The sequence below is a fragment of the Schistocerca nitens genome, chromosome 3 (assembly GCF_023898315.1).
Source record: "Schistocerca nitens isolate TAMUIC-IGC-003100 chromosome 3, iqSchNite1.1, whole genome shotgun sequence".
Classification (NCBI taxonomy): Eukaryota; Metazoa; Arthropoda; class Insecta; order Orthoptera; family Acrididae; genus Schistocerca; species Schistocerca nitens.
In genome coordinates this window covers 463,060,335-463,087,326 of record NC_064616.1, presented here as the reverse complement: position 1 = coordinate 463,087,326, position 26,992 = coordinate 463,060,335, and the positions used below count along the sequence as shown (strand labels likewise).

General features: G+C 38.8%; 1 protein-coding gene across 1 annotated transcript in view; it reads right to left on the bottom strand.

Moving 5' to 3' along the window:
* LOC126248390 (calcium-dependent secretion activator-like) overlaps window positions 1–26,992 on the bottom strand; it is a 1,500,396-nt gene that overhangs the window by 658,843 nt on the left and 814,561 nt on the right. Inside the window, exon 11 of the mRNA XM_049949341.1 lies at window positions 20,380–20,501. Coding sequence (XP_049805298.1) covers window positions 20,380–20,501 — 122 coding nt within the window. The remainder of the gene's footprint in view (window positions 1–20,379; window positions 20,502–26,992) is intronic.

Below are 26,992 nucleotides of genomic sequence, written 5' to 3'. Positions count from 1 at the left end.
TGTTTACCTAGACCAATGTAAACTTGTATGCAAAGCACTTTGACTTATGAAGATGTGGTTTCTTCCACTGCCAGGTTAATGGAACTTCGCTTAATATCATACTTATAACACATGTGCATTGAAAATTAGTAGTACTTGGGTTTACATCAACTTCAGTCATGAACTACTGCATATTAATTCCCATCTGCAATTATGGATTATATTAAATTTCATCAACAAATACTATTGTATAGTTTCATGCAACAATTGACTCTTTTAATCTGTTGTTACGTTAATGATTTGTGTTCAGTAAGTGCTGTTGGTCTCAACTGTGGATTGCAACATTAGCGAAGAAGAGGAACCTGTTTTAGATCACCAAACTCTGCCACAGCTGCACAATTTCTCAACTTTTGGTAGCAACTAATAAATCAGCATCAGGAATTGATCAAGCACCTAACTGGCTCAATCAGCAGTCAAAGGCACTGTCAGCCATGCTGGAATTTCAAGCAATAAATAAGGTTCAAGAAGACTAGGAAGTGCACTGCCTGACAACAAAAGTGAATCACCCAGAAGAAATGAGCAGATGTTTGTGGAACGTTCTACATGTACACACCATTAGTGGGTATATAAATGTAATTCCTTGCGCTGGTTAGAATGGTCTTGGGAATGGATTAGTGTTGTTCATGCTTAATGCTATTATTACCAGGTGTGATAGTGTCTGAAGGACGTCAATGGTATCTCACGCTGAGTGGTCACTGTGTAGGATACGGAGATGCCACGTACTCATATGAGGCAACATTATCAGCACCTGAGAGAATTTGAAAGGGGCCACATTGTGGGTCTCCATTTTGCCTGCTGGTTGAATTATGCAATATCCAGATTTGTGAAGCATTTAGATCTGACAGTAGCCCTATTTTGCGTTGCTTAGGAAAATGAGGGCAGGCATACTCATTGAAAAGATTCTGCTTGAACACATCTGACCATCACAAGAGAAGACCACCACATTGTGCACCATGCATGTCATAACCCCTTCACATTTGTGTCTGTCATCTGAGATCAAGTAATGGACTCCCTGAATTATTCACAGACATGCCAACTTTCAAAAGTGAAAAATCAGGATAATTTTAGTGCTGTGCTACTGTGAATTACAACACATCCCTCATGATTAAAGTTGCAATAATTTAATAACTGTAACAATTCAATTATATTTGCTTTATTATTTACATGTAAATACTAAATAATGGACATACCTGAGCATTCGGACTGTATAATTTATCATTCAACATGCTGAACAATATGAATGATGAGCTCTGCAGGTTTCTTTGGATTCACACACATTCAAATTTAAGGGGAAATCCCCTAACTTGGCAACACTGACTTTTAGACACAACAATGCTAATCACTTTGCTTGGAACAACTATCGACTACTCCTTGTCCACGATAACTTTACGATTGCACTGGTGCTACCAGAAGTGGAGGAAACTGGCACTAGTTGAAAGATATTCATTTGTCTCCGAACACTGCCAACAATACATTCCTTACTTCCTTGTAGATACGAAGTGTGAGCTACGCCTACTGCTGCTCCAGACAGCCACCACACCAATCTACCAAGTTAAGATAGACAAGTAGCAGCCACACCTTGTCATCCACCAATATATCGAAGGCACAGGGTTTTAAAATAGTAAGGAAAGTATTGAAACTGCTCTAAAAATCAGGGGATCGGTCTTCACTGTCGGGAGAATGGGAGGAATAAGGAAAAATTGGGAGTCTCCTGCTTAAATCGGGAGAGTTGGCGTGTCTGTATTCAGTGTCATCCTGCACCATCTTGCAGAGGCCAGCAGTAGTGAGATTAGGGTATTATCAGCATGTGCATAGGTTACTGTTAGCACCATAACATGAACAGCTGCATTTGGAGAGGTGACATGACTGGGAAGCATGGATTGCTGATGTATTCATTATGGATCACACTTGAGTACTACCACAGACTATGATCCTAGGTACATATGATGATGATGTGGGCAGAGGTCCCATTCTTCCTATGTTTTGGAGAGGCATAGTGGTGTTACACATACATCATGGTGTTGAGAGCCACTGTGTATAACTTCACGTCATGGCTGGTAATAACAGAGGGAACTCTGATGGCAGAATGATGTGTCATGGGCAACTGCATTTTCATGCATAACCCCTCATACGAGAGGTCCGTCTCCAATAGAAAGTGTGTGGGACTAGCTCAAATGTCATCTCCACCCAGTGCTAGTAATGATGATATCAAGGACCAGTTACAACAGTTGTGGACCAGCTTGTCCCATAAGAGGATGCACTTCACAACCATATTCAGTGCATGCATTCATTCCAGAGGACAGACAACAAAATAGTGATAAGTGGGCTCATACTCACATGTTATTATGAAATTTGATTTGATGTTGGAACTTCCTGTGTGCCAGATCAGGACATGAACATGAGAGCTTTGCCTTTTTCAGGCAAGTGTTCTACCAATTGAGCTCTCCAAACATGACTTACAACCCGCTTTCACAGCTTTACTTATGCCAGTACCTCTTCCCCTGCACTCTAAACTTCACAGATGTTCATTTACAAACATGTGAGACCTGTACGCCAGGAATAAAGGATTTGTAGAGACATGGCCTAGTCACAGTTTTAAGGCTGCATCTAGCAACAGATATGTCCAAGCACAACCCATAATCCACCCTCACAGCTTTACTTCCACCAGTTCTTCATCTCTACGTTCCAAAGTTCATGGAAGTTTGCCTGCATACCTTGTGGGACTAGCAACCTGGAAGAAATGGTTGATCATGAGTCATGTTTGGATAGATCCATTGGTAGAGCACTTGCTTGTGAATGACAAAGGTCCCTGGTTCAAGTCTCTATCCAGCACAAAGTTTTAATCTGCCACAATATTTCAGTCCAGCAAAATTTCTACTGGAGAGTGAAAACAGTCCTCCACACTGTAGATAACTCATCTCTGAAATATCCTGTGTCTCAGGAGTGGTAGTCCCCAAATGTTGCCAATGAATACTGTGAAATTTGAAGGTAGGAGGTTAGGTACTTAGAGAAGAACAGGTGTGAGGGTGGGTCATAATTCATGCACAGTTTGCAGAGAACATGCTCACAAAAGACACAAACTTCCCAGACACACTGTTTTCATCTACCGGGAATTTTCTAATCAGTGCTCACTCAGCAGAGGAATGAAAATTTATTCTGACTTGACATTGTAATTGCTGGAATAACATGACATACCGTGTCAACCCATTAAGCTTCATTTTATTTCCTGTTCCCCTTCTGGGTGCTTCACTTCTTTTGTCATGCAGTGAATTTCGGAGCCGTCTCATGCTGCATTTTCAGGCAAATGATACCAAATATCCAACTCCTCAATGGACCATTTTCACAGTTACATCACTTGGTTCAACAGTTAGCCCCAGTGTTGGATTCATTTGTGTTAGCATCGTCTGCCATATTCTATTTATAATTCAATTATTTTTTTAGCAAAATTCATGTGGTAGCAACATGACTAGAATTCATGCAATAATGCAAGTTACATTTCTTATATTAGTACATGGTTTTACAGTGATATATGCTATAAAATTCCCTTGGGCTTCCAGCCAGGTTGAGTGGCTTAAAATCCACAAGCTTTTGACTGAGTGCTTGTTGGCCATTGTCAAGTGGTGACTGTCATAAGGGTGCTATTGCTGTCCTTACATAGCAATGCTGTCTTCAGAGCGAGGGCACTGGTTCTCACACCAGTGTCATATAAGGTAATGTTTTCATTGTGCACCTGTCACACCTGCTTCGAACTTCTGATGGCTGGGTTACAACTGTTCTTAGATGCAGCCTGTCATCTTTATTGAGGGTGTATGACACAAATTTTTATCTCAATCAGTTTTTGTATGATGCTGTCCTAGAAACTATTGGCCCATGTGGTAGGAGATGTCCCATAAAATGCAAAACAGTGTCTGTTTGTGCTTTGAATAGTGCCGACAGTCTGTCTGATATAAAACTGTTCACATCCATTTGCAGTGGGAAGCCCATTAGCTCCAGTTAGAGCCAACCTGTTTATGGAGTACTTTCAGGACATCACCTTGGGCACAGCCCCTGTAAAGCCCACATGCTTTAATTTTATGTCAGTGACATGTTTGTTGTGTGGTCTCATGGAGATGAAAGGCTCAAAGAATTCGTGTACCACATCACAACATCCCTAACATCCAGTCTACAACAGATGTAGAGTGGGATGGGGCCTTGCTATCCCTTGGTGTTCTCATCTGCAGTAAAGCAAATCTGTGTCTCAATCACAGTATTTACCACAAACCCATATGGATTGATATCTGCATGTTACAAGCTACCAACACCCTTTGCAGGAAAGACCTATTCTGAGAACCTTGATGCACTGAGGGGGAGCCATTTCAGATGCTGAACACCTGCAAAGGAAGTGACCCACTGACAGACTGTGTTCAAGGAAAATGGCTGCAACAATTTTGTTGCACAGTAACATGAAAGATCATCTGACTCCTAAAGATCCAGAATAAATTCATCAGCTCAGGATGCCTATGAAAAACAAGCAAAGTACAGCTTGGAATCTGACCATCAAAATGTGGAAGTGGGTGCAGCAGACATGCAATAGAAACATTACCATATTAGGTGGTGGAGTGAACACCAGTAGCTGAAGGCTGTGTATCTATATGGACAACACAAGGAATCATACTTCAGTGACAACTTGACAATGGCCGTGAGCACTTGGCCAGAAGCTGATGGATGGTAGACCACTTAAAGCAGCTGGAAGCATGAGAGAATTTTATCATTATGTATCTTAGATTGCAGATTTGCAAAGGTTGAGTATAAAATGTAAATTCACATATGGGCATAATAAATCATATGCAGAAAATTTAATACATGATGTGACTTACTTAGCTCCAGATACGAAGGTCCACATACAAGTTTTAAGACCTAGTGATCCCTCACAGACTGAAGTGCTGCAAACTGTGCCGGCAATTTGAATATTGCAAATAGCACACAAAGTTTCTTAGCAGACTCTGGCATTTCACATATAGCCCAGAGGCATAGTGATCTAGTGCAACAGGGTGCTGTAACAGATTCTGAAGTGGTAAACAAGTTCTGTTACGTGGCAGCCACTCAGCCATGGTCTCCACTATTCTGGGCTACTGCCAGGCACATTTTTGTGGTGATACATTTTGTTTCCAAGCAGCCCAGATAATTTCCGTTTGTATCCCAGATGGAAATGTGCACATCATGAGAATGAGCATTACAAGTTTTTACACAGAGATTACATTGCAGAAGTATGCCATAGCATGATGAACATACTTAAGTGGGTGTGCTCCCTCACTCAGTAAACTGCAGTCAAAGTTTTCAGCATATGGTGTAGTGTAGCAAAGCAAAACAAACCAATTCTCAAATGCAATACACACACACACACACACACACACACTACATACATAAATGTTCATTAGGGCAACTTTTACTTTCCACTCACTGCTAACTATTGATTCATTATGTTATAAGCAAGCACAATTATTACAATTTTTAATTAATTTTATAGAACCAATGTTTGTTCATTATGTAAACACTGTTATATTCATAGTCTTTTCATAATTCCAAATACAATTAAGCATATTACATGACTAAATATAATGTGAAGTTCTGACACATATATTATTAACATGTTTGATAAAGTGATTACAAGTTTAAGTAAACTCTGACAATTTTTGCTTCTTAAAAACACATCTGTTGCAAAACTGAATCTGAAATGATGTATACTACTTAATTCCTACTAGAAAGTGTGTGCTTACATTTTAAGTCAACGACATTATGATCACCTCTTTGTAATTATAAGGAGCAGTGAAATGAAAACTTAACACCCACCACAATGAGAGTATGGAATGGTTTCTTCTAAAGTAAACATTACATGCAATAAGACATTTATCTGTAGCTGTAATGTATCAATATAACACTTTGCCATTTTGCATGGTTAGGGCCTTCTTTCAGTCAGTGGTCATTTATTTAGACTATATTCTCAGTGAAGAGAATATGTAGAGACTAGTCAGAATATTCCTCTGTGTAATCAATTAAGGACCTTCAAATTTTTCTAGGAAAAATGAATTACTATGCACAATTAATTTCCCTGGCAGCCTCTGTAGCTCCCTAGCCCACCAGCTAAACCATATCCCTGAAAAGGAAGTCCACTTTCAGAGGTCATAAGAGTGTAATATGGCATTTTGGAAGTTCAAAATTCTTCTCCAATCAGGATTCTGCTCGTGAATTATCAACACCACTTGCTGTTGTGTGGGTAACAGACACAACGCCACATGGCATCAGTGCTGTTCTCTGTCATAAATCACAGGATGGTAAAGGGTGATCAATTTAAGTCAAATACACAAACTCCAGCTCAAAAATATGATTACTTTTGTCTTTTTTTGTAACATTACTACCTATGTATTGGTTTGTTTAAAAGTCAACACAAATTTTCATATATAATACAAAAAAATTGACACACTCTATATACTTGTGTGCTTATCACAGATGAATCAACAGAGTAAGACAGAAATAAAGAAATAAATATAAATGGATTGAAAAAGAATGTCTATCCATCATCTCAGGTGTCCATAAATTTAGAATTTTCTTGTTTTGTAGCAGGTTTCATCTTATTACCAACAATAAATGACTCTTGTCCGCTGTTCTAGGTGCTTCAGTCTGGAACCGCGCGACTGCTACGGTCGCAGGTTTGAATCCTGCTTCGGGCATGTATGTGTGTGATGTCCTTAGGTTAGTTAGGTTTAGGTAGTTCTAAGTTCTAGGGGACTGATGACCTAAGATGTTAAGTCTCATAGTGCTCAGAGTCATTTGAACCATTTTTTTGACTCTTGTCCCTTTTAGGGCCAAAGGCAAAATTCCCAGAGCATACAGTGTATCATCTTCATCAATGGGCTCTCTGACAAATTTCCAACACTCCTTTCACTAGGACATTCTAGCATGGATGCACTTTCTTGCTGTCCAGCAGGTCTGGATCCTGAGTTTGATCATCAGGATAAAGTTTATTTTCAGTTAGACAGCAAACTGAAACAATCATTCAACTCACTTCCCTACTTATCCCTGGGATATTGCTACAGTGTCAGCTGTGTCCTACATCCTCACTGGGTCCTGAAATATGTCTGATTGGGTTTGTCTGCCAAGATCTCAGATGGAGAACCATTTGGCCTTCACTGTTTCTTTTTATCAGTGGTATCAGTATCAGGTTAGGCAAGATATGGTACTCTTTATGGAAGATGAGAAGTGATGTCAGGTTGTGGTCCTGCTCTCCCTTCAATGTTGAGTGCTCCAAGTTCTGGATCAAATGTACACAAGGAATTGTAGGATGAAGCAACTTCATCTATTGACTTGACATTGTAATTGCTGGAATAACATGACATACCGTGTCAACCCATTAAGCTTCATTTTATTTCCTGTTCCCCTTCTGGGTGCTTCACTTCTTTTGTCATGCAGTGAATTTCAGAGCCATCTCATGCTGCATTTTCAGGCAAATGATACCAAATATCCAACTCCTCAATGGACCATTTTCACAGTTACATCACTTGGTTCAACAGTTAGCCCCAGTGTTGGATTCATTTGTGTTAGCATCGTCTGCCATATTCTATTTATAATTCAATTATTTTTTTAGCAAAATTCATGTGGTAGCAACATGACTAGAATTCATGCAATAATGCAAGTTACATTTCTTATATTAGTACATGGTTTTACAGTGATATATGCTATAAAATTCCCTTGGGCTTCCAGCCAGGTTGAGTGGCTTAAAATCCACAAGCTTTTGACTGAGTGCTTGTTGGCCATTGTCAAGTGGTGACTGTCATAAGGGTGCTATTGCTGTCCTTACATAGCAATGCTGTCTTCAGAGCGAGGGCACTGGTTCTCACACCAGTGTCATATAAGGTAATGTTTTCATTGTGCACCTGTCACACCTGCTTCGAACTTCTGATGGCTGGGTTACAACTGTTCTTAGATGCAGCCTGTCATCTTTATTGAGGGTGTATGACACAAATTTTTATCTCAATCAGTTTTTGTATGATGCTGTCCTAGAAACTATTGGCCCATGTGGTAGGAGATGTCCCATAAAATGCAAAACAGTGTCTGTTTGTGCTTTGAATAGTGCCGACAGTCTGTCTGATATAAAACTGTTCACATCCATTTGCAGTGGGAAGCCCATTAGCTCCAGTTAGAGCCAACCTGTTTATGGAGTACTTTCAGGACATCACCTTGGGCACAGCCCCTGTAAAGCCCACATGCTTTAATTTTATGTCAGTGACATGTTTGTTGTGTGGTCTCATGGAGATGAAAGGCTCAAAGAATTCGTGTACCACATCACAACATCCCTAACATCCAGTCTACAACAGATGTAGAGTGGGATGGGGCCTTGCTATCCCTTGGTGTTCTCATCTGCAGTAAAGCAAATCTGTGTCTCAATCACAGTATTTACCACAAACCCATATGGATTGATATCTGCATGTTACAAGCTACCAACACCCTTTGCAGGAAAGACCTATTCTGAGAACCTTGATGCACTGAGGGGGAGCCATTTCAGATGCTGAACACCTGCAAAGGAAGTGACCCACTGACAGACTGTGTTCAAGGAAAATGGCTGCAACAATTTTGTTGCACAGTAACATGAAAGATCATCTGACTCCTAAAGATCCAGAATAAATTCATCAGCTCAGGATGCCTATGAAAAACAAGCAAAGTACAGCTTGGAATCTGACCATCAAAATGTGGAAGTGGGTGCAGCAGACATGCAATAGAAACATTACCATATTAGGTGGTGGAGTGAACACCAGTAGCTGAAGGCTGTGTATCTATATGGACAACACAAGGAATCATACTTCAGTTTGTATCCCAGATGGAAATGTGCACATCATGAGAATGAGCATTACAAGTTTTTACACAGAGATTACATTGCAGAAGTATGTCATAGCATGATGAACATACTTAAGTGGGTGTGCTCCCTCACTCAGTAAACTGCAGTCAAAGTTTTCAGCATATGGTGTAGTGTAGCAAAGCAAAACAAACCAATTCTCAAATGCAATACACACACACACACACACACACACACACACACACACACACACACACACTACATACATAAATGTTCATTAGGGCAACTTTTACTTTCCACTCACTGCTAACTATTGATTCATTATGTTAGGTGATGATGTTGCGTGAGTAGTTTGAAAGTGTGACAATTACCAGGCACATCCATCATGTCAACCCCAGTAGTCAATGGTCAAAGCACAGCTGAGCTCCTGAATGAGATTCCTCACAGGACACTTCCAGATAACCAGTTGCCTCACAGCACAAAGCAGATGCAGCAACACAGTTCTGTGTGGGCGAAGTCTGGAGTGGATTAAGTGGTCCACACATCATAACGCTCCCTACTCCTGAGTCACAGGGGATGCTGGTCTGGTCCTGACCATGAGCTTAGGAGCACGCAACATAGATGCAGTTCTGCCTTCAATAATCACTGAATTACTCGAGTTGTCCATCCCTCTGGGGTGCCTCCACTCCTGGAAGTCTCTGGCATTATTCAAGATGCTCCAGATCCAGCAGCACCATTGCAAGTTGGTTTGGACATCTACCAGGAGCCACCTTGCTCTCACCCACTTCCACCTTGTATGTTCCCTGCACCAGCTGAGCAGGTACCACCCTTATGGCCTGCTTCAAGGGGAGAGGGATTCACTAACACCACTGGACATGCAAATGGGAAATATAGACGTATCAATATGTGGAACATCATCCATGTCTGGCAAGAGTAGCCGTGGTGAGTATTAGTTAATGGATAAATGCTTAAGCTTCGGCTGAGAACTCTACTGAGTCCACTACCAATTTTGGCTTTTATATTAGGCCACTTTCAAGTCATACTGAAAATTAAACACACCTGGCTTGCACTTTTATCATTTGTACATTGCTATTTGCTTCTCTATGGCACAGTTCTTCAGAACCACTTGAAAATGACATAATTTGAAGGTAAAAACAGCTGATGGACTCAATAACGTTATCAACAGCAACTGGAGCATTTTTCATTAACTAAACAAACAGCTGCAGAATCTGAACGTGGTGGAAGTAATAATAAATTATAAGAATGTTGCCAATATTGCAGGCTGGTTACATAAACTTCTGTAGCAAGCAAATTTAATGCCATCCAGCAGCAGACTCCTACAATTACTACAATCTGACGTCTCTTGGTAGCTTCCACGACCACCAGGCTAACAGAACTCTGGTTAATAGCAAATTAGTAGTAATAGGACTTATTTCAATATCAGTTACATACTATTTCACATTAATTTCCATCTAAACCTATGGTTTCTATTAAAATTCACCAAGGAAACTTATTGTTTGGTTTTGTGGACTACTAGACAATTTCAATCTGTTGCTGAAAAGTTACTTGTTTCAATAAAAGTTGTTATTGGCCTTAAAGTGAGTGTCAGAATACTGTTCATAAGGGCCATTCACCATATAGAGGAGATGCTGAGTCGCAGATAGGCCCAATAAAAAGACTGTCAGAAAATGATCTTTCAGCCAACAAGGCCCGTCGTTGGAGATAGAACATACGCACAAATACTTATGCAAATGCAACTCACACACACATGACTGCAGTATCTGGCTGCTGAGACCACACTGTGAGCTTGTTAGTTGTCATGCCCGTGTAGAATACAGCACAATGGTTGCAGCTTAACTTTGGCAACTAACAAGCTGTCTGTCTGAATGAATGGCCACTGACAAACTATGGCCAAGAAACAGCTGAACCACTCCCATTGCTGAACATGTTACACAATGCAGCATTCTTCATTTCAATGTGCTTCACAGCCTGTGCCATCTGGATCTTTCCCACCAACACCAAGTTTTCTGAATTGTGGGGGTGGGAACTCTCTCAGTAATATACCCTACATTCCCATAACCTTCCTGGCCTCAACCTCTTTGGTCTTTGTCTCTACCCTCTACCCCTAACCCCTTCCAGTTCCCATTCCAGTACTACACAGTCCTCTATTCCACAAATACACCCACAGTCTTTTTACCTTTCTCCTTCTCTCCCCCCCACCCCCCCTCCCCCCACCCCCCTCGTCATCCATCTAACCAACCAACCTGACTTCACCTAGTTGCCTTATCCTCTCTCCACCTCTTCCCTGTATGGTCTCACAAGTAGCACTTTACCATCCCCTCCTACTTCCTTGTTATCCTTCCCCCTCCCTGCCCATACCTTGCCCTTACCCCAACCACCTGGCTGCATCTACCATATTGCACAACTGCTCGCAGTGTGGTCTCAGCAGCCAGAAACTGCAATCATGTGGATGTGAGTTGCATTTGCGTGAGTGTGTGTGTTTGTATGTTCTATCTCTTATGAAGTCTTTTGTGGCTGAAAGCTCATTTTCTGATAGTCTTTTTGTTGTGCCTGTCTGGAGCTCAGAATCTGCTCTGTGTGATCAGAAGCAACAATCCTTTTCATAATATTGTTACATTCCATCATGGATATTCCATTGCTGAATTTAGCGTCAGTGGTTGGAAACCATCTGAAAAGTTGTAAGGGTGTTAATTGTCAAGAACAAATTCAATATGTTGTGCCATTTCTAACTCAATTAGCATTGAAGTTATAGTCAATCAGGCAGATTCAATTGGCCCACCAGACACAATTACTGTCAGCTGTTCTTACAGTGTAGATGAAAGTATGCAAGACTGCTCAGCCTGTGACTCAGGTTTGAGCCTTACTACTGCCCCATGTCTAATATTTGTACCATTCTCTTCTTCAGTTTTAGGAAACAAAAAAAGCCGATGTGGTGAAATTGTTTCTCATGGACTACTTGAATTTGCATGTGCAGTAGCCTGATTGGCTAACTTCAGTGTTAATTAACTTGGAAATTGTGCAACATATCAAATTTTTTCTTAGAAATTATTTCTCAGCACATCTATATAAATTGCCATTTTTATTTTTGAGTTCTGTGTTTTCTGAACTTCTGTAGTTTGACACTCACCAATATAAAACTGACAAAACAATAATTTTCTCTACAATTCTTCTTACTTTGTTTCAGTTTAGCAAAAACAGCATCTGAGACAACGTATTTATCACATATGAATCCCATTAAAAAAATTGTAACTATGTGAGTCACTGTTAATGAACTGTATTATGTTTGGTAATCTATTCTCTTCCTTTCAATATGAAAAAACTATTAATTCTATCATATGAGAGGTGAGCATAATGAAGCAATCCGAACATATTTATTAACAAAATGTGAGAGGAATTACAGAATAAACAAATATGGTCACAAAATATTTAGCTGTGTTTAGAACCAGTAATTACGATATTTTGAACTGAATATAAACAAGAGATAAAGATCAAAAATCCTCTCTGCAACTCAACAGTTGATAGGGGTGTGGCTGCACCTATAATCCAATGTTCTTCACACTAGTGTGTCAGATGGTCCCAGAGATCAATTGATAATATACCCTATTGCTGAGTAGGTGCTGTGAGGAGGTCTGAAAAAATACTTTATGGAAGCTTTAGGACTGCAATATGTAGGATAGTGTTAGTGTTTCTTTGAGACAGAAAATACTGTATGGCAAGGGAACTCTACTTTTGTCTTTCTCCATGAATCAATATTAATAAAGCTTTGTGCTATAAAAAAAAATAAAAAAAAATTAGTACAGATTTCAATTCAACATCTTTGATAGTTTGAGAGATACAAAAATTTCCTAAAATATAAAATTTTCAGTAGTTCAAAAAAGTAACAGCTTGGACATTATAATTACATGGTAAATGTATGTGAAGAATTTGTGAGCAATTAAGAATATCTGAGTGTCTGAATAATGTTGTGAAATAGTGGAGTGTGTCACACACACTGAGTGAAAGGCAAAATATGAAAACCACGAGTAATTATATCATAGAAAGACTAGTAAAGATATCATTATCTAAATGTTATTTTGAAAATAATATTTTGACGAGTAATATAAGTTCCATTTATGAGCTGTGACTGGTCAATAACAGAATTTTTGTAGGCATGAGAGAGATGTATAATTCCACTGAACTGGTTGCGACCCCAGACCCCTATCTTGCAAGTGATGAGGAAGAAGGAATGCGAGGACCAGTGTCCATCTGTCATAGGAACCCTGGCCAGGATTATGGTGAAGACCTCAACAGCACCTGCAGCGATGAAGGTGGACTTCAGCACAGCATCGGTGATGGAATAGGCAAACCCGTAGCATCTATATTCCAGAGAAATGATTACAAAAGGTGTCTGACTCCATGTTAGGGGCAACATAATTTAAATCTAGCAGAAGGTATAAAATGTCTGACCACATGCCTTGGAATCAGGCTGCATGGTCAACCATTGTTGCAGCTCATGGTTCAATGGCATAAGTGAAACTATCAGAAAATGCTAGAGGCAATGCACAATGGTGTCACCTGGCCAGCAAGAGAAGGGGACAAGGAATACCAACTCAAGTATGAGGTTGTCTAGAGAGGTGAGTCCAAAATAAATAATTACATATCGCTTCTTGGAACACTGGGACACTGACAGGCTGCAGTCATTAATTGGAAGAAATCCTAACACCTCGCCATGTTGATTAGCTTTCCTTCTAGAGGTGCAATGGAGAGGACAGAAATCCTGAGACATTGGAGAAGGGTATCAACTGGTCTATCTGGAACAACTAATAGCTTAGCAGTAGTAGTACTAGTAGCTGTGAGTGAAAGAAACTACAGCAAAATGTTGTCTGTAGATCAATACCCCAATCATCTCATATCAGTAGTCATCAACACCTAACTTGTCAATTCTGGCTGTGGTACCAGAAATGTGATATGAGCATACAATCATAGAATTTGCCGAAGCAAATGACCTAGCTATCACTAATACATCTTTAAGAAATGCACATCACACCTGATCCCTTACACTAGCTGCGGGCACAACACATTATTCTGCAGGCATTAACTCCCAATTGTCACAGACAATAAGCTCATACTATCTGAACACCCAACCCCTCAACATAAATTGCTAGTTACTGAAATCTGAATAAAAGGTTATGTAAGAAAATCCTATGTGAAAGATCAAGCCAAAACCAAATGGTGACAGCTAAAAAGTATAAAGTAGCCATCAGTGAGAATATTGTGATCCCTCCTGTTGATTCTGTTCATACTGATCACATTTGGTCACTGTTGAACAACTTTGCAGCTAGTATAGTTTCATCCAACTACGTACTAAATAGATAACCAGAAATGAGTGTTGACAGATAACATAAAATTGCATTCAAAAAGCAGATTTCAAACAGTTAAAAACTTATGGAATGAGGAGAATCTTCAGAACTACAAAGCCACCAAGAAAGGGGCAAAATGAGCAGCAGCAGATGCCAAAACAATCACCACCAACATGTATGTACCCAGTTACAAATAAGGGGACAAAATCATCTACCAATTGGCCTGAGCATAGTATCGAGCAGGTCAGGATATAGGACACTATAATGGTGTAAAAGATAAGGGTAGTTGGCTGCTCCATGAGAGTATGATGATTCTGGGACATTGGCAAGAGTATTTTAGTAAAATTACCAATACTGAATTCCCTCTCCCATCATTATCAAAAGGCTACATCATGACTGGAACAGTTCTGTGTATTACAACAAATGTCAAAGTTGCCATTCATTACATGAAAAATGGAAAGGCGCCAGAGCGAGATGACCTTCCTAGAAACACACGGAAAATTGAGGTACTTAATAAGGAAGTGAGCAAGTGACTGACAGATTTAATCAACTCAATCATTCCTTGTGGCCATAAACACATCGAATGGCCATCTAGTACGACAGTGCCTATTTTTAAGTGCAAAAGTGACCGTGCTTAATATACCAGCTACCGCCCAATCTGGCACCTATTCCATACAATCAAGATACATCTACATCTACATCCATACTCCGCAAGCCACCTGACGGTGCGTGGCGGAGGGTACCCTGAGTACCTCTATCGGTTCTCCCTTCTATCCAGTATCGTATTGTTCGTGGAAAGAAGGATTGTCGGTATGCTTCTGAGTGGGCTCTAATCTCTCTGATTTTATACTCATGGTCTCTTCGTGAGGTATACGTAGGAGGGAGCAATATACTGCTTGACTCTTCGGTGATGGTATGTTCTCGAAACTTTAACAAAAGCCCGTACCGAGCTACTGAGCATCTCTCCTGCAGAGTCTTCCACTGGAGTTTATCTATCACCTCCGTAAAGCTTTCGCGATTACTAAATGATCCTGTAATGAAGCGCGCTGCTCTCCGTTGGATCTTCTCTGTCTCTTCTATCAACCCTATCTGGTACGGATCCCACACTGCTGAGCAGTATTCAAGCAGTGGGCGAACAAGCGTACCGTAACCTACTTCCTTTGTTTTCGGATTGCATTTCCTTACGATTCTTCCAATGAATCTCAGTCTGGTATCTGCTTTACCGACCATCAACTTTATACGATCATTCCATTTTAAATCACTCCTAATGCGTACCCCCAGATAATTTATGGAATTAACTGCTTCCAGTTGCTGACCTGCTATTTTGTTGATAAATGATAAGGGATCCATCTTTCTATGTATTCGCAGCACACTACACTTGTCTACATTGAGATTCAATTGCCATTCCCTGCACCATGCGTCAATTCGCTGCAGATCCTCCTGCATTTCACTACAATTTTCCATTGTTACAATCTCTCGATACACCACAGCATCATCTGCAAAAAGCCTCAGTGAACTTCTGATGTCATCCACCAGGTCATTTATGCATATTGGGAATAGCAACGGTCCTATGACACTCCCCTGCGGCACACCTGAAATCACTCTTACTTCGGAAGACTTCTCTCCATTGAGAATGACATGCTGCGTTCTGTTATCTAGGAACTCTTCAATCCAATCACACAATTGGTCTGATAGTCCATATGCTCTTACTTTGTTCATTAAACGACTGTGGGGAACTGTATCGAACGCCTTGCGGAAGTCAAGAAACATGGCATCTACCTGTGAACCCGTGTCTATGGCCCTCTGAGTCTCGTGGACGAATAGCGCGAGCTGGGTTTCACACGACTGCCTTTTTTGAAACCCATGCTGATTCCTACAGAGTAGATTTCTAGTCTCCAGAAAAGTCATTATACTCGAACATAATACGTGTTCCAAAATTCTACAACTGATCGACGTTAGAGATATAGGTCTATAGTTCTGCACATCTGTTTGACGTCCCTTCTTGAAAATGGGGATGACCTGTGCCCTTTTCCAATCCTTTGGAATGCTACGCTCTTCTAGAGACCTACAGTACACCGCTGCAAGAAGGGGGGCAAGTTCCTTTGCATACTCTGTGTAAAATCGAACTGGTATCCCATCAGGTCCAGCAGCCTTTCCTCTTTTGAGCGATTTTAATTGTTTCTCTATCCCTCTGTCGTCTATTTCGATATCTACCATTTTGTCATCTGTGTGACAATCTAGAGAAGTAACTACAGTGCAGTCTTCCTCTGTGAAACAGCTTTGGAAAAAGACATTTAGTATTTCGGCCTTTAGTCTGTCATCCTGTGTTTCAGTACCATTTTGGTCACAGAGTGTCTGGACATTTTGTTTTGATCCACCTACTGCTTTGACATAAGACCAAAATTTCTTAGGATTTTCTGCCAAGATATAGTGACATCTTCTTTCCCATGGAGTTTCTCCATTAGCTAATGTGCAGAAAAAATTGCGTTTATAATGCCCCATCCTTTCACAATTCCACATTGATTTAATGAGAGCTCAACTATGTTCCACAGCCTGCCATCAAGAGTATGTTCAAATATTGTACTATTTGAACATACTCTTGATGGCAGGCTGTGGAACATAGTTGAGCTCTCATTAAATCAATGTGGAATTGTGAAAGGATGGGGCATTATAAATGCAATTTTTTCTGCACATTAGCTAATGGAGAAATTCCATGGGAAAGAAGATGTCACTATATCTTGCCTCTCTTGACTTTGAGATGGCATTTGATTGTGTACCACATCAGATGATTTGGTATGCTCTTTGTGATCATCCAGTTCCTAAAACCTTAATCAGTGGGTTAAAACACCAGCAGCTATGTGTGACGCTCTGGAGGACTGACTGGCAGCTTTCATGTGACAGTTGACATTCATCAAGGCTCTGTCTTCACTGCTCTTTGTTACCGTAATTGATACAATAATCTGCGAATTACAGAAGTGTGTACCACAAACAATACTATACGCTGACAATGTGATGCTTGAAGTACATACCAGGTAGGACCTTGAAACTCAAGTCCAAACATGGTGTGATTGTCAGAAAAGATTTGTTCTCTGTTTAAACATCCACAATACTGTGTACCTCAAAAGATTTCATTGTGGAACTATACAATTAATGCAGTTCCTCTTATCATGGTGGACACATTTCAAAAGCTAGGTTCACTCCTACTGAATGATGGATATGTGAATGAGGATGTGCAAGCAAGAATCAAAGAGACATGCATGTGATTCAGAGAGATCACTAGTAGTCTTTATGATTGTCAGATACCTAATCTCCTAAAATCAAAGATATGCTTCACAATGATGAGAAAAGTTGCACTATATAGTACCAAGTCTTGGGCAACACTTAGAAGTGCTGAGCACTCACTGTATATCATGGAAATGTGACTATTGAGATGATCATTAGGCATTTCCCTAATGGAGCACATCAACAATATAACAATCTAAGACTAGCTGGAGTGGCTCCAATCAATGAAAAGATACAAGAATAGAGAATTCAGTGTATTGGACACATCATATGTGAACCACCTATTTCAGTCATTGCCTCAACCTACCAACTCACTATTGAAGGCCAGAGACAATGTGGCAGACCTAAATTATGGTGGCTTGACACTATAAATGCAGATCTAAGATCAAGATTCCTAAATCCATAGGAATCTTTACACCATAAGAAATGGCATGTGTTGACCAAAAAAGTAGACCCCACTCCAATGTGATGGTGCTAAGGATAAGAAGAAGAAGAAGAAGAAGAAGAAGAAGAAGATGATGATGATGATGATGATGATGATGACGATGATGGGAATGTGTACAGCTCTCACTCACCATCACTAGAGTTAGCCCATCAGAGAACAGCATATTCCTTGCTTTCTGAAGTTAGGAGATGTACCAAATAGGCTACTGTGCTGCCCGCTGGTGGCCGAGCGGTTCTAGGTGCTTCAGTCTGGAACCGCGCGACCGCTACGGTCGCAGGTTCAAATCCTGCCTCGGGCATGGATGTGTGTGATGTCCTTAGGTTCGTTAGGTTTAAGTAGTTCTAAGTTCTAGGGGACTTATGACCTGAGATGTTAAGTCCCATAGTGCTCAGAGCCATTTGTTTTAGGCTACGGCTAATCTTCTTTTTTCCTGGAATTATCCTGTATCTTCATAGGATCAGCATATTAATTTTAATTTGGCAGTGTTAGTTTGTACATGGTAGCCAGATAACCTCCCTCTAACTGCCCCTTCAACCCTGGGATGAAAATTCCATATTCTGTGTGTCTACATCTAGTGTTACTCCATATGAAAATGTGAAAAGATTTTTGTAAGTGCTTGCATATCTTGTAACTGAGGCAAAACATAGGTATTAGCCTGATATTCACCTAATTTGATTTGGAAAACTGCCTAAAAACCACATACAGCCTGCCCAGCACAATGGCCCTCATCATTAATCAACCAGGTATTGGGCTACTGAACCTCCATTAATACTAGAAGCAGAGTGGTAATGTGCACAACTGTCCGAGGGGTTACTATGTTTTTCTGGAGTTGGTAGTCATAACAAATCACTAGTGCATAAAATTATATAAGTAGTAATTTTGATGATTTTGGTTAAATTTCACTAAAAGGTAAACACTTACATGTGGACATGTTCATTATATCTGACATTTTTCATAAAGTCAAACAGGCTTTTCTTACTTCATGTCATTACTCCACATGGAATATTACACAGAATTTCCTTAGAAACTATTTAACAGACTCTGTGGTATATTTGGCTAGCATAACATATTAAACATCAAATTAAATGTAAACTGTTTGTAAAATGACCACATTATGATTCAGTAACAGCATGTCACACATTCAATTAACCTGTATATTGTTATTGTGAATGTAGCATGTGAAATTACAGCCAAACTTTAAAAAGAACTTCTTGAACAGTGCATCAGATTCGGGGCATATGGTATGCAGAATAGTTTTTAGCAGTTTATCTTGACTGGATAATTTGTGTGTCATCCTGGATCAGGCAGTGAAATGTGCAGAACTTACTGAGATGAGAGAAACTGGCAGCATTACAGCAACACGTAATATTCATGACAGCTTTCAGACCACAATTGATGTGAAATTCTTTCAAACAGTTCTATGGAGGATGGCACTACCTAAAGGAAGTGTGGACAGTCTGCACCTCTACAGAGTCACACACATGATTACAGCATCTCATTCTACGATCACTGGAAATTTTCTTTAAGAACCAACAGTGAAATGGAGTTCTGATTGTACATACAAAATTGAGTGTCCCAGAGCAAGAGTCTGTCACTAGCAAACTGGTTACATTCCACAATATACCTGTGACTCCTTTAGTTTCACTTCCAATGAATGTGTGGCGAAAACTACTCTAAAAAACTAAACTGAAATTTAAGATTAAAGTGCTGTTTCTCTCAGTAACATGTGTTCCATATGGCTATATCATAATGTGAGAGAGACACAATGGCAAATGTTTGCTGGACAGACCAACTATTCAAATTCAAAAATATATAGTTTATTTGAAAACTATAAATTTTGGACATTATTGTTTTATTATTCTGTAATCTGAGAGGAGTTCAAGTAAAATATTTTAAACAAATATGTAAAAAGGTTTCATCTGGAAGGAAAATCCTCCATCACTTACAAAGAGAGTGAGTCAGTTGATACATTTTCGGACACTGAAAAGGGAATATGAGCAGTATAAATCTATACTTGAAGAAATTCATGTGAGCATCTCATGTACCAAAAGTAACTAAGTAGGCCTCTTTCATATTTTTTCATCTATCATTTATGTATGGTTGCTTTAGTCTTTGATAGTGTGATACATCTTCAGTTAAGTAATTTTTTCATTCCTACTTATATGACATTGTTTTATTTCTCTCCATTTCACAAAATTGTTTCTATTCACAAATTTCTGCACTGTTCACACTATGTTGAGTATTGATCATTTCTCATCAAAGTGGTACATGCAAGCAGTGTAGCTACAATCTGAGAAGAAAAAAAAGATTTTCCAGTTAAAACTAATTAGTGCTTTATTTTGAGGACACATTTCATTCTATGCATACACATATATTTTGTTGATTAAATGAGGTACACATATGTGTCATGAATTAATTTTACTTACATGGGTTTTGAGGCTTCTGCTTGGTCAGTCTGAAGTTTCTCTCCTCCCTCAACTTCCATTGTACAGTATACTATGCGGTTAGGTGCTAAAGACTTAAGTCCTTTTACTTCCATCACTACAACCTAAAAGTTCCACAATAAGTAAATTCAGTCATTATGGCATGTTTAAAGGTGTTCAAATTAAGTAATCATTCAGCTTAGAAGTAAGGGTATAATATTACATTCTTTGAAATTCTTGAAGAATTTCTAGCATTAAGGAATTCCAATTTTAGACATAGTTGCCTGGAGTAATGTGTGTGGTAAAAGTAAGCAAGATTTGTATGCATATTGCCCTTCAGGCTAGAATCTTAAGAAATTTGATGGAATAAAGTGAAATAATAATTTTTCTAAGTGATAATTTTGTCTGGTCAGTAAGGAGAGTTAAGTTTGCCTTAGCATAAGGATCTGTTACTGTGGAGTGTTTTTCAGAAGAGTCAATTGTGCATTAGACAAGCATAGCAGATGTTTATTTATTAGGTAATGAAACAATAATGAAATAATAAAACAATGAATAATGTTAGGGTCCTAATGGTTAGGGAGTCTGTATCTGCAGCAGGGATAGGGAAGGTAAGTAAAATACTGGGGCTGACAGTCAGGATTGAGTAATGGAAAAAGAAACTGTATACAAACAAATATAGTGTAACTAAATTGAGGATATAGACCTTGAACTAGGCAACATTGGGTACTGTGTATATCGTGCAATCCATGATACTGCACCTGGAATGAGAGATTGACAGAAATAATGATATTTTAGTAAGGTGCAAGTCATATAATGCTGCATTATCAGATCTATAGCTTATCTGAATACTTCTGTTTGTGTACTGAGGCATTATGAGCTTGAAGTGGTAATTCTGGAATGAAGAACAATAAGTTTGTTGATTAACTGATAACTATGGTGCTAAATTCATGTGAATATTTTGACAGCTCAACTATTTTGGTAACATTCTGTGATTTTGTGAGGATTTAATTTTCTGGTTGAATGAGAGTAGTGCTCAGAGTTGAGTAGATATGTGGGGCTATGATTTGGTACAACTTCCATCCCCTTAATTTTGATTTGAGTAGTAATTAAGTTATGTGATTGTGACTCTATTTTTTTTCATAATGTAATGATTAGTAAATGTATGCTACTGCACATCTTGAGTTTTTGGTATTTTGCAAATTGGAAAGAAACAAATGTGTTTCAAGTTTAAACAGTTTCAGACAGTTATGACAGAGTAATGTTTGGTAGTGTAACGTGCACTTGATTTAAAATTTTTTCTAGTCCCCACCTTTCATACTATAGTCAATTTTAGTGCTAATTATTGTAATGTTATGAGAACTATGTAATATATTTATTTATGATTTAATGGCTATCATTTGCCATTAGTGTTAAACAATATTTTCCTTGGTCTGAAGGAAAAGTAAGTGTAATAAAGTAGGGTATTTTGTCTGATTTTTTCATGAACTGTGGCTTAAGAGGACCACCTCCAAGGGAACTGACAGCAGCGCATTTCCTTACTAACTGCCACTTGGACCTGGCGACAGCATGGACAACGTGGTGAGAAAATGTGTAAATCTCTCCCACTGGAGGTTTGAGTCCTCCCTTGGGCTTGGGTGTGTGTGTCATTCTTAGTATAAGTTAGTTCAAGTAATGTGGAAGTCTATGGACTGATGACCTTAGCAGTTTGGTCCCTTAGGAATTCACACACCTTTGAACATCTGAATGTGTAAAAGCTCATTAAAAGTGTGAAAGTGCTTGTGAAAAATACTGAACAATGAGCAAGTGAAATTTTCCATCTAAAAAAAAAAAGTGAACTGCAATGCACAGTGTAATTTAGCTTTTTGCAACCCATGAGGGTTTAATTTTTTTAAATCAAGGTAGGACTTGTATAAAATGATATGTATCTGTGAATGTAATCCTTGTTTACCCAAAAAGGACATGCACAATTTTTGTTAAGAGTATAATTTTTTAATTATTTTGTACAAATGTACGATACACTGTACATAAATATTTTGTACAGGGAGTTTCATATGGACATTTCATATATGTATAAATTTGAAAAAAACATAGGTTCTGTAGTTTTGATAAGATTTCGTATGGTTTTTTTAATTTTATTTTTATGTAGAATTTTAACCCACTTTTGGGGATCAGTTGTAGTCATTGAATTGCCCAGTTAGCTATTTGCAATATCTATCTGGTCAATCCAAGGAAGGGGTGATGTAACGAAGCAAGCTGGGATATTTTTCAGTCCCCCTCTTGTTTTGCTATCTGCTTCCTTGGGAAAGTCTTCTTGATATAAAAGGTTAAATATAACTTACATAATTATAAGAGGCAGCCAAATAAAAGTGAGAAATATGGGAAAAAGAGTTATTATACTGTTCATAATTTCAAAAGTAATTGCTGTAACTGTTAATACATTTTTCCCACTGTAGGTGGAGATGGTCAATGCCTTGATGAAAAAATGTTTGTGTTTTCCTATGAAGCAATGACTGTACCCAGGCATAGACCTCTTCATCTCAAGTAAATTGATGGCCAAGAATGTTTTTATTTGCAGCCCAAAAAAGATAGAGACCACGTGGGGAGGGATCAGGACTGCATGGAAGATGTCTTAAGGTGTTCCCAGTGAAAATTTTACAGTGTAATAGAAACAACCTTGGCAATGTGTGAGTAGGAATTTTGCTGGCAAGTTGTTTTGACTACACTGTAGATGTTTTTCTGGGAAGCCCATATCCTCCACAAGGTCCAAAACTGTCCTCATTGATTTTCATATTTCTGGGACCATGAAGAAAGACATTCACAGCCATCAGTTTGCTTTTGATGAAGTAGTGGATGCCTGGGTATGATAATGGTTCTATAGGCAACCACACATAGTTTTCCATGAAAGCATTGACCATTTTACCCACACTGGGATAAATTTATTAACAGCTATGACAATTACTTTTGAATTAATGACAGGTTCTTTCCACCTGTCACATTTTTATATGACTGCCAATTCTATAACTGTTTTCTTATAGACTTCACAATTAGGTAAATATTTATAAAAATGTCTACAAAGGTTTACATCTATTTATCACTTACAATTTCTGTCCTCTACGACATATTATTCCATACTGTACAATTACTTTTATATGTTTCCTCACTGATTATGAAAATCGACATCCTATAACAGGTTGCAGTGTCTGCTGTCAAGTTTAATTTGCATTCATAACCTAGAGCTTAGAATTCTTTAAGTGAGTGCTGACGTTTATGTACACAAAATAATTTTAGTTTGTTTTTACATGAGTCCCTAGCATGAGCTCATACGGATTCGAGCAAATTGTTGTACTGCATTGAAAATCTGAAATATGAGCTGAGGTATATTGTTTTTTTCTTTCTCTTTATCACAGATACTGTGCATATTTCTTGTGTTATAGTTATGTATTTCATATCATTTTGGTGTCTGACTTAAACCACGTATCAGCCCAATAGCTCCCTTTTGTAGTATCAGTACTCTGTTGAACTGCACATGAGCTACACAACCCCATACTTGTATCTTGTAACTTACAAGTGGAAAAACCATCCATAGAGTATTGTTGTTATCATTTTTGTATACACTGCTTTGTGCAGCTGGCTCAGCAAATATAATGAACTATTTACTTACCTACACACAAAATTTCCATTTTTTTCACATCAAATTTTTTTATAAAATTCTAGGCTAAGGAATATATAGTCCTAACAGTCTGTATATTCCACAAATATTATCTACATATGGCATGTATCAGTTTCCTGCTTTAAACTACAGTAACTGTGATAGTGACTTTTAGGCCATAGTTACTAAATCACCTCTGATGCACCATACTTTAAAAAACTGTAATCTCCTTCTCATCAGCATCATTGACAATATATAACAGTCATCTGCATCAGTAACTGTATGAGAAGTAGACATAGGCATGCAGAAGGGGCAGGTTCTGGGGTTTTAGATCCTCCCACCCACTCCTAATGTTAAGTGGAATCCCCATTAGCACAGGTATCTGAAGTGAAGCTGTATGGCAGCACCAATAGATGTGTAGAACCAACATCCACAGGCAGCAGATCAAAGTATTGAAGGAGCTCAAGGTGAGCACACAGAAAATGCATGCTACTTGCCTACTGGCACCAGGTGGCCAATAACATAGACCAGCTCTACAAATGAGGCTTTGCTGGAGTAAAGAACAGGATACAGTATGAGTAGAAGGGTGTCAGCCTGCAGCTCTGCCCACCAGGGACAGCCAGCTTGCAAAAATGAATTACAGATGGCTTGCTGTCACATCGGCTGTACCCATCCTATGGAAACCATTGTTGTAAATTGTTCACAGAAGTTGGTGAGTGGCAGGTGTTTTGGAATTAATTTGAGACCATGGTTAAATATTTTTCTCCTGAGATCTTTTTGACGATCACAGTCCTGAAAAATTTCTCACTAACACTTCCTACTAGACTACAGTTCTCATTCACACCAAAATTCCTGCTATTGTTAGATTATAGGGAATTTAGTCTTGCTAAATAATCAGAGGATATATGTCATCATCATGATCATCATCATCAACAACAACAGCACTAGCTATTTTAAATCCACTGCTGGTTAAAGTTCCCTGCCAGGCTTCTTTATGGATTACAGTTTCCTGCTGTTCTCATCAACATTGTTTCTGCATATTTTATAATGTCATCAGACAACCATCCATTAAGCTGTCTTCTTGGTCTTTATATATACAATCTACAGGTACATCTACATCTACATCTAAATGAAAGTTCATATGTTGCAAGAACTCTCAATGTTCAGTTTCTTACCTCTTAATTACTTATAAGTGTTGTTCACTTTTCAGACAAAAATGGTTCAAATGGCTCTGAGCACTATGGGACTCAACTGCTGAGGTCATTAGTGCCCTAGAAATTAGAACTAGTTAAACCTAACTAACCTAAGGACATCACAAACATCCATGCCCGAGGCAGGATTCGAACCTGCGACCGTAGCGGTCTTGCGGTTCCAGACTGCAGCGCCTTTAACCGCACGGCCACTTCGGCCGGCACTTTTCAGACATGTGTGTAGGATTGGCACATTGTATACCTGGCTCATTTGTGTTCTCACACTCACCAGACCTTCATGTTTTGCATAGCTCCCAATGCATTCCTAATACTATGAGGTGGTCACATTGTCCACCTGACAACAAGTATCTGATGAATGACAATGCTCTCTAATGGCCTACATTCCTAGTATCTTGTTTTAGTTGACAGATACTATTACTGAAGGTGTATCTGTGTTCCAGTTCATTGTGCTAACATAGAATGTCACAGAAGAAAGAGTGCAATTCCTCTGACTGTGTGGGTCAGATTTCTGCAAGTGTTCTAAGATAAAGTTTTAGATATGAATAACATATTTCATGCATTGAGTTCCAGGTTGTGATCAGGATCAAAATAAAGTGGAGGATGGAGAAACATTTATCTCTACACAATTTTGCATCCAAAAAACAATGTATGGAACCAATTGTAAACTCAACTTTGGTTCATACTAGTACATGGAAAATTAATTCAGATTCAAGTAATGTTATAGTCAACACAGCAGCATCAGTAGTAAAAGGGACATCAGTTGATATGTGAATAAAGGTCACGTTGATAACTTTGACACAGAAAAATTGCTGAAATTCCTGCAGGTACCATTGAAGACTATGTGTTCTTGGCTCTCTGAAAGAGTAATCTTCATTTCCTAATATGGTGTCTTCTCAGGTACTCCTAGTTGGCATGTTCTGAACACATGTAAGTGGCATTTTGTAAATGTTTTATTCCCTTTAAGTGATTAACTGTTGAGAAAGGCTGAGCTCAACACATTGGACATAGGCATACACTAACTGGAAAAAAGTTCTAGAAGATTTTTCTGATCACGCAAAGTAAATATAAGATCTAATATATGGCAAATTTGATGATAGTTTTTTGAGGATAGCAGAAAAAAGGAAAAATCTGTTGTGTGTCAATCGAACAGTGAAAAGTCACATCTAGATGCTAACTATATGAAACTGATTATGCCATACATGAAAACTGTAATCCTGTGTGGCAGGCTAGAACTGGCTTGATGTTGGGTTACATGATGGATATTTTGAATCTCTCCTGAGCTTCTGAGTTGAATGTGGTCATTTACTTTTGCAAAGACATCTTCAAAATGGTCCTAAAATGCACAGCTTACCAAGTCTGGATTTAAAGACCCACATAATAGAAATATCTGGTAATATTATAAGAGAGCAAACAGTCCAAATGGTGATCAGTTCTTAATGCTTCACTGTTCTTATTGATGAAACAACAAGTATTGGAAGAACAGAGAAACAATCTTTGTGTGTGCAGAAATAGAAATATAGTAGTAATAAATATGATTTGTAAAGACTTACTGATGTTTACACTTGTTAGAAACTTAACAGGGCATGCACTCATGAAATTAGTATCACTCAATTTTAAATTACTTGATGTTAACTGGGGATTTTTGGTTAGTCAGGGATATAGTGGGGCAGCAGTAATGAGTGGTCTTTTATGTAACACACTAACTGTCATTTAAAAAACTATCCAATGGTGTTTACATATGTTGTGGTAGCCACTC